This window comes from Stylophora pistillata, chromosome 9 (genome assembly GCF_964205215.1).
Source record: "Stylophora pistillata chromosome 9, jaStyPist1.2, whole genome shotgun sequence".
NCBI classification, from domain to species: domain Eukaryota; kingdom Metazoa; phylum Cnidaria; class Anthozoa; order Scleractinia; family Pocilloporidae; genus Stylophora; species Stylophora pistillata.
The window spans coordinates 22,042,350-22,059,099 of NC_142527.1; the positions used below are offsets into that span (position 1 = coordinate 22,042,350).

Here is a 16,750-nt window from a genome sequence, read left to right on the forward strand (position 1 = left end):
CTCGTTCTTAGGCATATTTTGCAAATTTGGACCCATTAAATGGGGGGCCGATATCTGTCTTCACCTCTTCTGGAATTCCATAAGTAGTGAAAACACGTGTGAGCTGGGGAATTACAGCCTCTGCGGAGGTACTTGTGACAAATTCTACGACAGGATACCTTGAATACTGGTCCCAGAACACTAAACCCATGTCCTTATTTGGAAAAGGTCCCGCAAAATCCACACTGATCTTCTTCCACGGACCTGTTGGCAGATCCGACATTTGGAGTGGCTCTCTGGTGTGGCAAGGGATGGTAGCTTGACAAGCTAGGCAATTCCCAACGTGCTTTTCGACCATCTTATGGATTCCGGGAAACCAAACGTGGGCACGAAGCAGTTGTTTCGTACGAACGATGTCCTGGTGACCCTCATGAGCAATTTTCACCATAGTTTCTCTGAATTCTCGAGGGACTATGATTCTTTCACCCCGAAGGACAAGACCGTCAGCCAAAGCCAATTCATCGTAAATATTGAAGTACGCTTTCATGTCTAGGTTCCTGTGGTCAATCTTCCTCTCCCGTATACAGGTGATTAAACTTTTTAGTTCCTCGTCGTTTTCCGTTGCCTTTACCAGGTCCTCTTTGCTGATAGCCCGGGGAATGTCACTTGCCACCACGAAATTCACGTACTGCTTGACATCCTTAGTAGTGCCTAGTTCCCTTTTGGTGCAGGTTTCACGAGGCAGCGGGTGCCTAGATGTATAATCGGAGATATTCGTCTTTCCGGGCCTATATTCGAACTTGAACTCATAATCGAGCATTCGTACCATCATTCTCTGCAGCCGTATTGACGTCTGATGCCTAGGGTTGTTCAGGATGACTTCGAGCGGTTTGTGATCGGTGACTATTTTGAACGGCAAGCCATACATGAATATATGAGATTTCCTGCACGCAAAATCTGCCGCAAGCATCTCTAGCTCGATTTGGGAATAGTTCCGTTCCGCATCTGAGAGGGCCCTGCTTGCGTATTGCACCACCCTCCAGCCTTTGTCACTCGACTCACGTTGGATCAAGGTCGCTGAGATTCCTAACGGACAGTCATCCACATGAACTCCATGCTCTGCAGCGGGGTCAAAATAGACCAAGTAAACCTCTCAGAAGGTCGGCTTGAGGAGCATACTTTTCCATAAATCTCGCGTTGTACTGCACTGTACATAGCAATGAGTTCAGTTCCTTCGCGTTGCGAGGAGGCTCGGCCGCCTTGATAGCCACAACCTTTCGCGGGTCAGGGGATGCTCCATCTGTAGAAAACTTCATCCCGTAATACACACAACTTTGCTTATTGAATTCACACTTTCCCTTGTTAAATGTGATCTTCTTTTCTCTAGCCTTCTTGAATAATTTGTCTAGATTCCGATCATGTTCCTGTTGTGTTTTTCCGTACACAAGAATGTCGTCACTGATGTTGAGGCATCTAGGAATGTCTCGAGTGATCTCCCTGCTCACGGTGTCTTGAAAGATTTCACCGGCGGATCTCGTACCAAAATTTAGCCTTTTGTATCTGTACAACCCGGTGTGCGTTGAGAATGTGGTGATGTCCCGACTGTTCTCTTGCAGTTCCAGTTGATGATAGCCAGGATTCATATCCAAGTGGGAGAAAACAGTTGCTCCATTGAGCTCATGTGTGATATCCTCGAGAGTAGGCATAATAGTATGGGTCCGCGGAATGGCTTTATTGGCCTCTCTCATATCCACGTTCAGTCGAATTTCATTCGCCGTTCTCTTGGGTCTAATCACGACTGGGGATACCCAACTGGCAGGCTCTTCGACCTTCTCGATGACATCATCCCTTTGAAGTCTCTCCAGCTCCGCCTCCAATTTTTGCCTTACGCTGAACGGGATCCTCCTGTGAGGTTGAGCAAGTAGTGTTACTGTACGGTCAACGTGTAGATCTACCTGCACTCCTTCCATTTTCTCGATCTTCAGGAACAGGTCTGCGTATTCCTCAAGTAATTTGCTTGTGAACAATTCAGAATCAGTTCGTATTGCATTCGTAATCACCACCAGGCCAAGACTTTCGGCAGTCTGAAATCCTATCAAGGGTTCCGTGTTGGTGTTACCTTTAATGACGTGGAACGTTGCCGGGAAGATTCTCGTGTTTGACTCGACGACTGCATCGAATTTGCCCATAACTGTCAATGGCCTGGACGGGTTTTCATTCGTTTGGTACGAGCGCAAAACACTTGTCGACTTCTCCAATTTGATCTTATTTGCCAGTAGCTGCTGACAGGTGCATTCATCCATTACGTTAACCGACGCTCCTGTGTCGATCAGCACTTTGACTTCGTGGTTTTCGATTTTTATACTTCTTATTGGCCTGGGTTTTGTGTTGCTTTCGACAGCCCCAACTTCTTCGATCCCACAAAAGGATTCCGCGTCACTGCTATCTGATTGCACCTCCTGATGAACTGTCTTTACGATACTCTTATTTACTTTCCTTTTACTCCTACAGCATTTGGCAAAATGATTCAGCTTCCCGCATGTGGTGCATTTCTTTCCCCATGCCGGGCATTTCTCCTTTCCTCCCGCGTGTGGAAATGCGCCTCCACAAAAGTAACACTCTTTGTTGATACCAGTCGGGCTCTTTTGCCTTCCTAAAAAGACCCTCTTCAACTCTTCCTCGGTACTGTTCCCTCGACTTTGTTGCTCCATTTCGATTCTCTTCACTTGTTTATCCGACAATTCCTGTGCTCTAGCGTAATCTAACGCCTCCTGAAGCGAGTGCGGCTTACTGAGCAAGCGGCGTCTAACTCTCTTCGATTTTCCCTTTTCAATTAGCTGCATTTGTATTTCAACCTCACGCCAACCCTCTGAAAATTCGCCCGGAGCCGCTGCTTGCTTTAAACGCGTGGTGTAATCATCGTACGACTCCTCTTCCTCTTGGGCTAACTGCCGAAATTGGTATATGCTAAAAAGTAATGTCTTTTAGGCTCAAAATACTCTACCAGTTTCTCTCCAGCGGTTTCGAAGTCTTCTCCCGTATCCTCTAGTGTGTCAAAGATGTCCTGTACTTTGGGACCAGCACAGTGTAGGACTAGTGCTCGTTTTCTCGCTTTGTCCTTTATATTCATCGCTGCAGCGTATACTTTGAATCTTTCGAGATATTTCCTGAATCGAGTGCCGACCGATGTCGGATCTAGGTCCGGGTCAAACGGTCCGAAGTTGAGATTTGTATCATATGCAGCCATTCGCAGAGATTTCTCGATCGAAACAATTCGATCGAACGCCTACGAGATGATCCTCGCCGCCAATGTAATGTTCAGGAGTTCGCTTATACAGTTCGCTTACAGTTCGCTTACAGGTCGCTTAGTTTGTTCGTTATCCTAGATTTTCTCACACCCCGTTCTCACTTTTCACTGCATACTAAATACTCGAGTCTACGTCTCCTGGGGCCTTGGGCGTGGACTTGGAGGCCTGAACACTACAACATCGAACCCTAATACACAACAACTGGCGTCGTGGATGGCCACTCTTCGAACAACCGGGTTTTTCAGCCCCATTTCAGAAGACTAGAACTCATACTTCCTCTAAAAATGTGCCTTCCGCATACCCAACATCAGTGCCTTTTCGCGCGCGATATCAGTTTAATCAAATTGTTTTACCGTCGTAACAGACCGTAGATTCATGAATAAATTTGTGGGCGTGATTGGTGTATTTAACAAAGAGACCAAGTTAACAATGTCCGACGGATCTGCGGCCGAAGAATCTTTCCTAGCACCCCTTACGAGCGAACGAAAGGAGAAGGATGACCCGAACCTATACATGGCGGCGGTTCTCCAATGACTTCTAGAGAAACTCGCTGAGAGCTCAGAAATACAGACAGAAACGCTTCAGATTCCCCCAACCTACACATTCTGCTCTAAATACTGATCTTACACATGCGCTCGGCAACCTCATGTGATCATTTGCAGTTTGATGACTCGAAAGAATTCCAATCAACTTTAATTTACAAGTAAATCTCGTTTAATTCAACGATCGCTTTGTAAGCTGCTTTGGAGACATGTGGTATTTACAGTTGGCAGTTAGTTAGAATGTAATTTTAGGTAATAGCCATGAAGCATACAAAAATCTTTCTGTCTTGTAGTCTCCAGCAGTGAGTTCGTATAAAATGGTATCTAAGCTTCCTCCTTAGACGCACCACGTGTTCATTTCTTTTAAGCAACGATATGAAGTTTCCTGTCATGTCAAACCAAAGTTGACCTTGAGGGTGTGAAAAGAGAAAGAGCTAAATGGTATACTAGAGTAAAGGGGAATTCTTGTTATTTTGCTGAAATATGCAGTTTTTGAATTGTTTTTGTTTGGTTTTCCTTGAGAATCTTATAACCTCAAGTTATCCGTGCCCGTACTCGCCATAAATTTGTTGCGAGGTGGGCATATTCGGATGTAGCTCAATGATATGGAATTTTTAAGGCAACTTCTTCCTCCAAAAAAAATATCGAGATCAGAGCGTGATTCATTTGTCTAGTTCAGAAGTGCCTGCAAACAGATTAGATCTGGCTCGTGTTTTTTTTTGTTTGTTAAGAAAAGTTAATGCTTTCTCTAGCACTCTCTTTGATATTGATACACTTCTTCATTCAAAGGCAACCTTTTTTAAAATACTTCTTTACAACTGGGAAACTAACTCACCAAGAATACGAACTAAGGTTTAGTGTTTTTAAAGGTTCCACCAGCCGAGCTTCATTTTAATGATGACCCTTTACAAAGCGACTTTCTGCCTAAATTTTCATGAATCACCAGTTAGTTAAGTTCCGGCAAAACGAAAGCGAGATTAGCAATAAAAAATTTGTAAAGAATCTATCGACGAAATTAGAATCAGACTCAACAGCAGTTTTACGGAGGAAATAGCGTTTGACTACTGTTATGTAACAAAAAGGTAGACATAAAATATGTAGGACAAAGGGCATACATAAACTACCGCCTTTTCCATGAATTCCAACGAGCTACGTGCTCTGCTCACCGAGCAAATTTCTTAAGTGTTAATTCTGTGGGGAAGATAAAAGGTATGTGCTTACGGAAAGAGCCAGTGTCTCTGGAAACTGAAACCTGTTTTACGGCGAATACATGATGAGAGAAGATGTGCTGCGATCAAACAAATTAATAGCAGTTTATTGCAAGTGTCTGGCGAAGTTAAATTGACCCTCCATGACCCCTTGGCATTCACCTGGATGTTTTCACGCCATAAGTGAAAGTAACACAGCATCACTGATAAACAAATATAAAAAATAGGGAAAAGCATAATGGCAGTTTATTGCAGGTGTCTGACGAAGTTAAATTGACCACTTTCTCGTGTTAAGGGAAGAATTGGACTAATCTTAATTCAACGTAAGGTCGTAAAGAGAGTAAAAGATAATCATCTCTTTTTATGTTTTTCATGAATAACTTACGAGATATATTATTTTCCATCTATATTACAAACCCTAAGATAACAAAGTTATTAAAATGGTACCAAATTTGATATACTTTCTTTTTTATAAAACAATATCAGGGACATTCAACTTTATAATAAATAGGTGGAGGGATAAGGAATTTCTTGCTATACTGTACAATTTAACCGTAAGGTTGAGCGCAAAACCTCTCCGTCGTAAGTGCGGTGTTTTCAGCTATTCCTCTAAGGGCTAGTCAGCGGCAAAATTTGTACAATGGAAAATATCTTCGTAGATTCTCAGGTTGTGAGTCATAAAATATCTGGTGGAGATCAACCTTAGATTTCCTACTTTTTTATTTGACCATTATAGCTTTCTAATCTACCTTAAGATTCGCAAGAATGGGGATTATAAAAATTGACTGCCTGATCAGGGAAGCTGGCACCGCCGGACGAAAAAGAGATCTCCCGCTTGACTAACAAGAAGTGCTCACAACAGAGACAAAGAGTACCACTTGCATGAAGCTTTTTTGCCAAAAAGCGATGACATTGATTACAAATATATAATATTAATGCTATGATTAGTCACATTTTCTTAATAATAGCGTGCTCGCTCTTTGCATAAACGCAGTCTACATACTATTTCTCAATTTCATGATGCAAAACTAGACACGTATGCCCAGTGTGATTAAACAGCAATCAAGGTAATTATGCAATGCTCTAAAAAGCAGATAAAGTTTCTATTGTCCATTTTTATATCAAAGATACGAAAAATGATAGCGAAAACAAAGACTGACCAAAATTCACTTCGACCACTAATGTTGATGGTTTCGAGAGATATGGTAATCTATGGTGACGCAATGAAACAAAAATTGAATTAAGCCTCTTGATTTTTTCCATAACACATTTTACCAGTACACGCAAATTGAACATAGGGTAACCCTTAGGATTAAAGATTCAAGATCCACCCAATTAACACCCTGGAGATGCACAGAACCTTTTATAGTGCCCTATTTTCAAGTAGGTTAAGGAATGAATCACATTATTAGCGTCCAAAAAATGAAAAAAAAAAAACCGTAGGGTAAGCCAAAAGGGAAAAACAATGGACCACAAAAAATGAGGGCACATCCACCGTTATGCTTTCGTTTGACGAGATATCGTAGTTCAAACATCATAACTAGTGGCTGGTTTTGCCATGTTAGCATTAGGGGGGTCGAGCTTTTCTTTCATTCTCACGAACGAAATGATAAAAAGGGAGTTTCACTTCGGAATGATGACAGAATGAAAATGTGTATCTTGGGCTAACTTGACTACACGGAAGCATAAGGCATTGTGACTCTCAATCTAGATAAAGACGCCTCATGGGTGGTTATTTTTTTCTCAGCAGCACAAAACTAGCTACTGAAACGACCAACAGTAAACAGCAGGGTTTTTTTTATGAGTGGTATCACCTTCGGGAAACAATGGGATGTGGCTTTTTAATATGCCAACTACAAACGATTTCTTTTATTTCTAATTAAATGGAGCGAAAGATTGACGTTTTGATGACGCATGACGCATTTATACTTGTGCTAGCACAAAGTAACCTAATTAGTCTCTGAGTTACGGGTTGCACTACAGATTTGTACTCAACTTCCATCATACATGTCAATCATATTGCATTCAACGCGTTATGTCGCCCTAACTTTCTTTCTAGACCCAGTAATCCTTTTCCCTTTTTTTCTAAACCTTATTCTTTCTGAAAAAATCATCTACTTCATGTAAAAATTTAAGATCAGTTTTTTCCTTGAAATTTCAGTTTTTCTCTCTTTTTAGTGCAACCATCGTTTCCTTTCAAGGATAGATTGGTCACCTGGAGTAACGTCTGCCAGATGACAATTTTAGCACACAATTTATTGAATAAATGTTTCGTCTATCATGTACAGAGACTGAGATACATTTTGCAAGAAAAAAAGGTTTGAAGGTAGAATAAAATCTTAATTAAGTTTAAGTGAAACAGAGAAGACTGCAAAAACGATCGTAATGATTGCATTGTGCTTTTCCATTTGCAACAATAGAGGTTTTACGGTATAATTCAACCAACAGAAAATCACTGTAATCCTATATATAAACTCAAGTACTTTATTAAACGACGTGTAAAATTCTTACTCAGGAGCGACTCCAATAGAGGTTTTGCATGGCAGCCACGTCGCATGGCAGGAACAATGAAAATATTTTGCATAAGAAAGAAAATTGTTTCCCATGGGAAAAATAATCTATTGTTCCTGCCATACAACATGGCTGCTGTACAAAACCTCTATAGACAGTACAAGTAACTAACCTCAATAACTTACTTAGGCCTTCTACAAAGATATCTTAGAATGTTCTAGAAAGTTCTATGGAAAGTTCATGTATGCAAGTCTGCTTGAGAAGGCATTCTAGAAATTTCTAGATGCTTATTTTCAGTCACTCACCATAGCTTAGGCTAAAAGCTTCCTGTCCTTGATCCTCTCAAACTCACCGTCCTACAACAATTCAGTTCATTTGCACCTTGTATTGTATTGTTACAATTGTTTAAAAGAATCCTTGAAAGATTCATGACGATATTGTTATCAAAGTAAACTTTAAAAATTCTATCATAATAATTACCATGTTCATTGAAAAGCTAACAGCTGTCACTTTAAGCAACCATCTCATTCCTGACAGAAATTGACAGTAAGTGTTTACGTCCCTGCCAAGCAGAAAAAGTGATTTAATTTCAAGAGAAAACAGAACCCTAGAAAGAAGCCTTTTTACAACCTCATTTAAGAAAAAGAAGTGCACTTCCTCGGATTTATTAACAAAGCTAAGGAGCACAAGATGCTATAAAGGAGACTCGCTTGGCGAAAACTTACAATACATATTTTTGAATAGGATTACATTATGTATTCAGTTCCCAAAAGTAATTAGATCACGCTAGCACAAACTGTCAAGTTCTTAGCAAAACGTCAATCCATCATTAAAAGGTAATACCGTAATATCCAATTACGTTGCGATGTTAAAAAGACGCAGTTGACATTACGTGAGACCATAGACAACAAGCACCAATATTCTTCATTCCTCATCGCTGGAATAATGGCTGCAAGAGAAAACATCTCCACTCTTAACGGTGAGAAAATCGGAAACAGCAACGACACCCCTTCATCTGAGATGTGTGTCACCAATACAGTTCCGAGTCAAGTTACCATCGCGATATACATTCTTATTCTCTTTACATCGCTAATGGGAAATTTCCTTCTTATAACCGCATACGCGAGAATGAAAGAAAAGCTTCTGTTTCTCATTGCTAACATGGCTGTGTCCGACCTTCTCGTGGCAATTTTCCAAATCCCTCGTCTCATTACGATAGAAGTCACTGGCTATCCTGCCTTCCTCGTTGATGGAGTGTTCGGAAGTTTTCTCTGCAAGCTGTGCAATTTCCTGAGCGATATATCACTCTCCGTGTCAACTCTGAGCTTGGTATTAATCACCACAGAGCGCTTTTTTGCCGTTGTTCATCCTTTAACGTACAGGAGCATCTCTATGCAAACTCGTCGTCTTCTAGTGGCCTCAACTTGGATTTTGGCTGCAGTATTTCACTCGCCGTATTTTTACATCATGCGACTAGTAAGCTTAACTAACAATATCAAGGTCTGCGTACCCAGTTGGGAGCCAGCTTTCGATCATAGCGTAGCCCACCGTTACTACAACATTTTCCTGTTTACGACAGTTTTGATTTTGCCACTCCTGGTTGTTTCCTGTTTGCACATTTCTATTGTCGTGAACCTTCGAAGAGACAAAATAGGAGCTGAGTGTCGTACTGACATCGGAGAGAGAAGACATCAAGAACGCAGCAAGAATTTGAAAAAGATGGCCTTTGCCACTATAACAGCTTTATTGATATGTTGGTCACTCTATATTGTGATTAATTTGCTCGCTCTCTTTTCACCTAAGGTACTATCTAAATGTAACAGGATTTTTCGCATAGTTCGTAGTATCGCCTTGCTATTGGGGGGAGTTTATTGTGCACTCAACGCCTGGATTTGCCTTCTTTTTGTTCCAAGGTTTTCTCGTGAGCTGTTTAGTATGTGTCGGCGAAAGACTCCACGAAATTCTGTAATGCAACAAAAGTAATGAACAGTTCGAGTGTTCTACTCTCTAAACTCGAAGTAAAAAAATAACTGCAATCGGCTCTCTAAGCTAGACCTTCAGTAGTAGTTAAAAACAACTTCAACAATACCCGGGTTCAGTTTTAAGAGGCTGTCCGCCTAAGAACGGATAAGGCAAATTTCGGACCTTCACCGATTTCCCTGATTTTTACTGTAAAAGTCGAGACTTCTATCCCATGAACAAATATTGCGTTTATTTTGAACCACTCTGGTTTTGTTCACTTTTTACGAGATATTTTTCAAGGTGACCTCAAAGGCACCCAGTTTCCCCCCCCCCCCCGACCTCCATAATTTAGCTACAAAAGTCGATCGCTGTTGTAGCCGTATTTTCAATTCTAACGAGCTTTCTATTTTATATGTCTAAGATCAACCTTTTGCCATTACGTTAACGGTAAAATAATCACACTGTATATATTTTACACTGAGTTACCTCGAGCACTGAAATTTGTGATGCGTGAGGTACATGTGGTTGAAAGCTATTTTCTCTTATGTGGGACCTAATCTAGAGTCAAATCTTTTACAGCCTATAAGCACTTACACCTAATAAGTAAATTATGGAATAGAACTTTTGGGCACTCTTCATGGCGCGCCGCAGAGAGCTTTGCGAATTTAACAAATATTCGCCATTTTGATCGAAACCAACTGATAACACGATCCGCACATGAATCCGATTTCTAAGCCCTAACGGCCTAAAACTGCTTGAAGATAAAGTACCAGCTCCTTAATGAAGTATCGAAATCGATAAAAAAAACTTGTTTTGTCCGTTTTAAATGGTATGGAGGAAATGTTTCAGAAAAATCTTTCTCTGTAGTCATATGCAAATTAGCTGCATGCGTTCCTTGTTTTTCGACACACGCGTCCAAAATAGTTTCCGTAGCAATATTTGACCATGCAAACAGTAGTTTCTATAGAAGTGGAAACGTTACTGTTGTATCCCTTTTGGACTTGAGAAACTTACTTAATGTTGAAGAGCGCTAGCCTTTGTTTTCAGTTATCAACGACGTACCAACGGAATTTGTTGCTGCAGAAGTTGTTCATTTCACTCGTGTTTATTATTGTGGCCAATTTGCCAGATTTGACCATTTCTTCCAGTTATTTGCTAAAGTTTTCCTTTTAAGTGGTTAGCAAGCTGTTCATCATCATTTGTAGAATGGCATCACAGTTGGTTTGTTAGCCTAATGGTTAGAGCGCTGAACCGGCGGTGTTGCAAAAGTCAAGGGTTCGAAACACGTCTATTCATTCATTCATTCATTCATTCTTTTATTCACACTTATTCTACAAATACAACAACGTGAAAGAGAAAAAGTAGAAAAAAAAAAAAAAAGAAGAGAATTCTAACCATACATGTATTTACACAAAGCAGTGGAAAGAGAGTGTAGTAGCCAAAGGAGCCAAGCTTTCGCGTTGGCCACTACCACAGAGCAGTTACGGATGGGTGAAAGTTAAATACACTTTAGGAGATAGCATATATACTCAATAGTTAAAATAGTAAAATAGATCTCTATGATAGGTTAAAGTTGTTCAAGATGTCTGCCTGCCAAGTAGGAAAAGTTTATATTCTTTTTTAAAGCTTTTGGCAGGGAAACACTTTATTTTAATAGGTATCGTTTGCCAGATCTGTGATTCCACCACACTAAATCTTGCTAGACCATAATTGGTTCTAGAGAATGGTCTGTACAAGTTTTGTTTGGTGGCATACCTAGTAGAGTAATTATGGACAGCTGAAGCTGGTTGGGCTAGATCATAGAGGACTGGAGGTATATTCTTTTTTTGATATTGAATTTTATGCACAAGAGAGCCAATTTTTAATTTAAAAATATTATCTAATCTTAAGATTTCTAATAGTGTGAAATATGATGTAGAACTTTCTCATTTGCTATCAAAGAAGATGCTGCGAATACCGTTGTTTTGACTTATTTTGATTTTATTTAACCTGGTTTGTATGCAGTTCCCCAGCACATCAATCCATATGTTAGATAGGGATATATGAGAGTATAGTACAGTTGTTTGAATGTGCCCACAGGTAAATAATGTCTAAGCTTAAATAGAATTCCGATGTTTTTTGTTATTTTATTGTTTATGTGCTGGAGCTGAGCATCCCATTTTAAATGTTCATCAATCAAAACCCCCAAATATTTTATCTGAGACTTTTGTTCTACCTATTATGCACAATCCTCGCAGTAAAGAGCGCTATCTATGCAATAGCGAAAATCAACTTAACGGCCAGCTCCCAGTTGGCTTGTTAGCTCAATTGGTAAAGCACTGCACTAGTATCGCAGGTCAGTGGTTCGAATCCCGTACAGGCCTGATTTTTTTCAGGTCTGATTTTCGCTATTGCATAAATAGCGCTCTTTACTGCGAGGATCGTACATAATAGGTATCTATAACCGCAAGTTCAAAATATATGAACCTCATATATTCATCGTATCTGATTTATCATGACGGGTCTATTACGAATCGACCTAACGGCCAGCTCCCAGTTGACTTGTTAGCTCAATTGGTAGAGCACTGCACTAGAATCGCAGAGGTCAGTGGTTCGAATCCCGTACAGGCCTGATTTTTTTCAGGTCTGATTTTCGCTATTGCATAAATAGCGCTCTTTACTGCGAGGATCGTGCATAATAGGTATCTATAACCGCAGTTCAAAATATATGAACTTCATATATTCATCGTATCTGATTTTTGTTCTATATTGGAAACTGTTATTCTGATATTTGTTCTCTTTTTAAGTGAAGTAATAATCATAAAATTAGTCTTACGTATGGTGCACGATCCTCGCAGTAGAGAGCGCTATTTATGCAATAGCGAAAATCAGACCTGAAAAAAATCAGGCCTGTTCGGGATTCGAACCACTGACCTCTGCGATGCTAGTGCATCGCTCTACCAATTGAGCTAACAAGCCAACTGGGAGCAGGCCCTTAAGTTGATTCGTAATAAACCCTTGATGATAAATCAGATACGATGAATATATGAAGTTCATATATTTTGAACTGCGGTTAAAGATACGTATGGTGCACGATCCTCGCGGTAGAGAGCGCTACTTATGCAATAGCGAAAATCAGACCTGAAAAAAATCAGGCCTGTACGGGATTCGAACCACTGACCTGGAGCTAACTGGCTAGTTAATTGATTTTTTTCAGGTCTGATTTTCGCTATTGCTTAAATAGCGCTATCTACTGCGAGGATCGTGCATCATACGTATCTAATACCGCAGTTCAAAATATATGAACTTCATATATTTCATTGTACATAATTAGTCTTCTTGAGATTAATTGACAGCACACTTGCTGCACAGTATTTTAAGACCTTTCTAAGTTCTTCATCAATAACTGATTGGAGCTGCTCGGGGTCTTTTAAAGAATAAAACATATTTGTATCAACTGCAAGAATCCTAAAAGTTAATTTCTCTGAAGACCTTGGCAAATCGTTGATATACAACAGAAACAACAACGGACCTAGTGTGGAGCCTTGGGGTACACCGCATGTAATAGTTTTCAGGCTAGATTCTGTATTACCAACTTTGACATATTGCTTACGATTAGTTATATAGCTTGAAAACCATGCATGGGGGACTCCTCGGATCCCATATTTGTATAATTTTCCTAAGAGAATATGATGGTTAATTGTGTCAAAGGCCTTAGAAAAGTCTAAGAATATACCACTTGTAATTTGTTGACTGTCAATTGCTGACTTCAAGTTCTCTACAGTTTCGAGAATTGCATATTCCGTGGAATATCCCTTTCGAAAGCCAAATTGATAGTTAAAAAGCGGTAGACATTCTTTTTCTAAATAGGACACAAGCTGGTCATATATTAGTTTTTCCAGTACTTTACTGAAGGGAGAAATAACTGCTATTGGTCTATAATTACCTAACTCAGATACACCACCGCTTTTAAATATTGGGGTTACTTTTGATATCTTAAAGGCTTCAGGAAACTCTCCTGATGATATTGACTCATTGTAGATCTCAGTGAAAGGTGCAGAGAGCTGTTTAGCTGCAAGTTTGATAAGCTTATTAGGAACAGTGAGTGATGCTTTATTTTCTTTTAGCCCAGCAAACAATGTAAACACTTGTGCAAGGGTTACTGGAGCAAGGTAGAAGTTGTTTGATGGTGTAGATTCTATGTATTGCAAAGGGTCTGTATGATCAGGTTTAATTTTCTGTGCTAAAGTTGGCCCAATGTAGACAGAGAAATTATTGAATGATTCAGCAATGTTCTTTTCTTGTGAATAAGTCCTGTTATTATGGGTAATTTTTGTAGGGAAAGTTTGAGCTCTAGCTTTCCTTTTAACAAGAGTACCGATAAGTTTCCAAGTTTGTTTAAGATTATCATTGTACTTTGAGAATTGCATGCTATAATAGTCTGTCTTGCTTTTATTCTTAAGATGTGAAAGAATAGCTGCATAATGTTTATATTCCCTTTTTTTTTTTTTTTTTTTTGAGAGTCATTGCTTAAGTAATGTGTCCGGTACATTTTCTGTTTCCTTTTTACTGATTTTAAAATAGCCTCAGTGAGCCATCGCCTATTAAGTTGCTTTTGTTTGCTCTGGCTAGCCAGCCTGATAGGTGCATGTTTTGTCAACAATTTCATTCAGGATATTAATTGTCTCCCTTAGCTTCTCATTATAATTATTTTGGGGATTAAGGATTTCATGCCAAGCAATCTGATTTATATCATCCAAGTATAGGTCTTTCTTAAATTTAGAATAGTCTCGAAAATATATTTTATTATCATTGTTCCGTGTGGGCTGGATTTTAACTATGCAGAAAATGGGGAGATGATCTGTTAAATCAACTGTCAGGATTCCTGCTGTAAGATTTTTAAAACAATATGTATATATATGGTCAATGAGTGTTGCTGTATGATCAGTAAGCCTGGTAGGTTTAGTAATGATTGGTAAGATGTTTTTGGCTTAGAGCATATCTAAGAATTCTTCAGTTTGGACGTGTTCATTAAATTTCAAGAAATTTATATTCATATCTCCAAAGATGTAAATTTCATGCCTATTGGAATTAATTCATTTGATTATATCATTTAGTTGGTTGCGAAACTGTTTTAGATCACAAGTAGGATGCTTGTAGATACAGCCTATTATAATCTTCTTTTTACCTTTGCCAGCATCAATTTCTGCCCAGCATGATTCAACTAGTGTTATATCAAATTTAATATCAGGCCTAGGTACTGCTTTAAGATTATTAGCGATATACAGAGCGGCTCCACCCGCCTTTGTTGGAGAGTCTGTGTGAAATGAATTATAGCCGTTGATATTTACATTACTAACAGAATTCTCACCCAATTTGGTTTCTGTAATTCCAAGAATATCCACTTTGGTATCAATGGAGTATAATAGTTCTTCCAATAAATTTAGGTTTTTAGAAAGACTTCTGATATTGCAGTGAAGAATTGAAAAATATTTGGCGTCTATTTTAGCTATCATTTTATTAAAACTGCGGACTGAATAATATTCTGAGCAAGGGGTATTTAACATGGGGTATTCAAGCATGAATTTTTCAGGTTTATTTTCGCAAATTAAAAGTTTCGTCTATAATTGCGATTAAGTTCTTCTCGTTCCGCAGTTCCTATATACTGTATTCATATATTCATCATTTCAAAACGGTTTTTGTTGAAGAGGTGAATTTTACATGTTTACTTTTTCAACGTGACTGAGTCAGTTACGCCTGGTCACGCAACATGTAGTTTCAGAGGTTTGTCTTGTTGTCGAACCAAACGCGAATCCCGAAAATATGCAACATGATTGAGCCCTCGAGAGAAGGAGAATCCTACCGGGAGAAATTGAAAAATAATACAAATGATTCAAACTGGAATTTTAATAAACTCCTGCAAAATTCACATATCATTCATTTCTCGAAATTAAGAAAATCACAAACCTATATTTACGCGTAAATGCTACTAACATCTCCCACGGTCAGGGTAGTATTTTTTCCTTTCTTTTTTCTCTTTTAATTTTTGCGAGTTAAGAACATCACCACAAACTTAATAACGACAAATTTTGAGGGATTTTCGCGAATTTTCTCAGAAGTGAGTACGTTAATTCGCTGAGTACAACTGTTTATCTGGTTACTTTGAGGCTGTGCCTATTGTTCTAAGGCATATGGTATCTGAGGGACTGGACTGGACTGGACTGGACTGGACTGGACTGGACTGGACTAGTAAAACGCGGACTAGTAAAACGGGGACTAGTAAAACGCGGACTAGTAAAACGCGGACTAGTAAAACGCGGACTAGTAAAACGCGGACTAGTAAAACGCGGACTAGTAAAACGCGGACTAGTAAAACGCGGACTAGTAAAACGCTGACTTAACAACAACAAAAAATAATTCCATACGAAAGCGATCACAAGACTTAATGGCGAGCCAATTCAGTGAGTGACAATCCCTTTTTAACCTTTAAGCTACAAATGGGTTTGACATGCGCCAGATACAAACGATTTTATAAGTTTAGGCTAACAAAGAAAGAATTTTATTCAGCAGCAGTTCAAAATCTTAAAATACACTTTCGTCGTAAATTTCTCATCAGGAAACTCGATTTTTCTCTTACATTAAAAACTGTTTATTTCGCCGTAAATTTCACGGCAGAAACGCGGGAATTCGATGAATAAAAGTCGCATTAAATCTCCTTGTGTCTAGGTAGAAAGAGTCTCATTGACTTCAGCTTTTGGGTGGAAGAAACACTGATTTACACACGCCATTACAGAAAACAAACAAGCAGACTGACAACTCCAAAACATCTATTTGCATTCAATTACAATTTGACTTTCTGTAACATTTTAAAACGGAACAGAGGTAAATCTTCAAAGATTAATCGTTGGTGGAAACAAAAAATACTTTCCGTAAGATCTCTGTTTTTCTCTCTACGAGAAAATCGTCGCATGATCAGTTAACTCGTGTGTGTTTGTCACACCAGTACTGCTGTTTCTTCAAAAGCGTATGCTTCTTTCCTCTTTAATTGACAGGTGCCACATCGTAACAGTTACTTTTCAAAAAAATGTTTGAAAATTTTTTCGGAAGCCTTTTAACTACCTTTACAAATAAAAATGTTTCGGCGAAAGTTTTCTCTTTAATTTGAAGAACCTGAATGATTTAGAGCTACAATTACGATTTTAATTACGGGAATATCCTCCTTGAACTTAACAATTTTATAGCGAGTGAGTTATAAAGAAAA

The 16,750-nt window shown here is 39.1% G+C and overlaps 2 protein-coding genes across 2 annotated transcripts; one reads left to right on the forward strand and one right to left on the reverse strand.

The window, feature by feature from the left end:
- Positions 1–1,109: 1,109 nt before the first annotated feature.
- Positions 1,110–3,226, reverse strand: LOC148723816 (uncharacterized). Its single transcript, XM_088734494.1, has 2 exons — positions 2,984–3,226; positions 1,110–2,927 (listed from the first exon to the last, which is right to left on the reverse strand). The coding sequence occupies exons 1-2, from the start codon at positions 3,224–3,226 to the stop codon at positions 1,110–1,112; spliced, it is 2,061 nt and encodes a 686-aa protein (XP_088590620.1).
- Positions 3,227–8,442: 5,216 nt separating this feature from the next.
- LOC111343316 (gonadotropin-releasing hormone receptor-like) lies at positions 8,443–11,464 on the forward strand. The gene has a single exon (XM_022950462.2). It carries the CDS (start codon positions 8,494–8,496, stop codon positions 9,529–9,531), a length of 1,038 nt encoding a protein of 345 aa, XP_022806197.1. The 5' UTR covers positions 8,443–8,493; the 3' UTR covers positions 9,532–11,464.
- Positions 11,465–16,750: the final 5,286 nt, after the last annotated feature.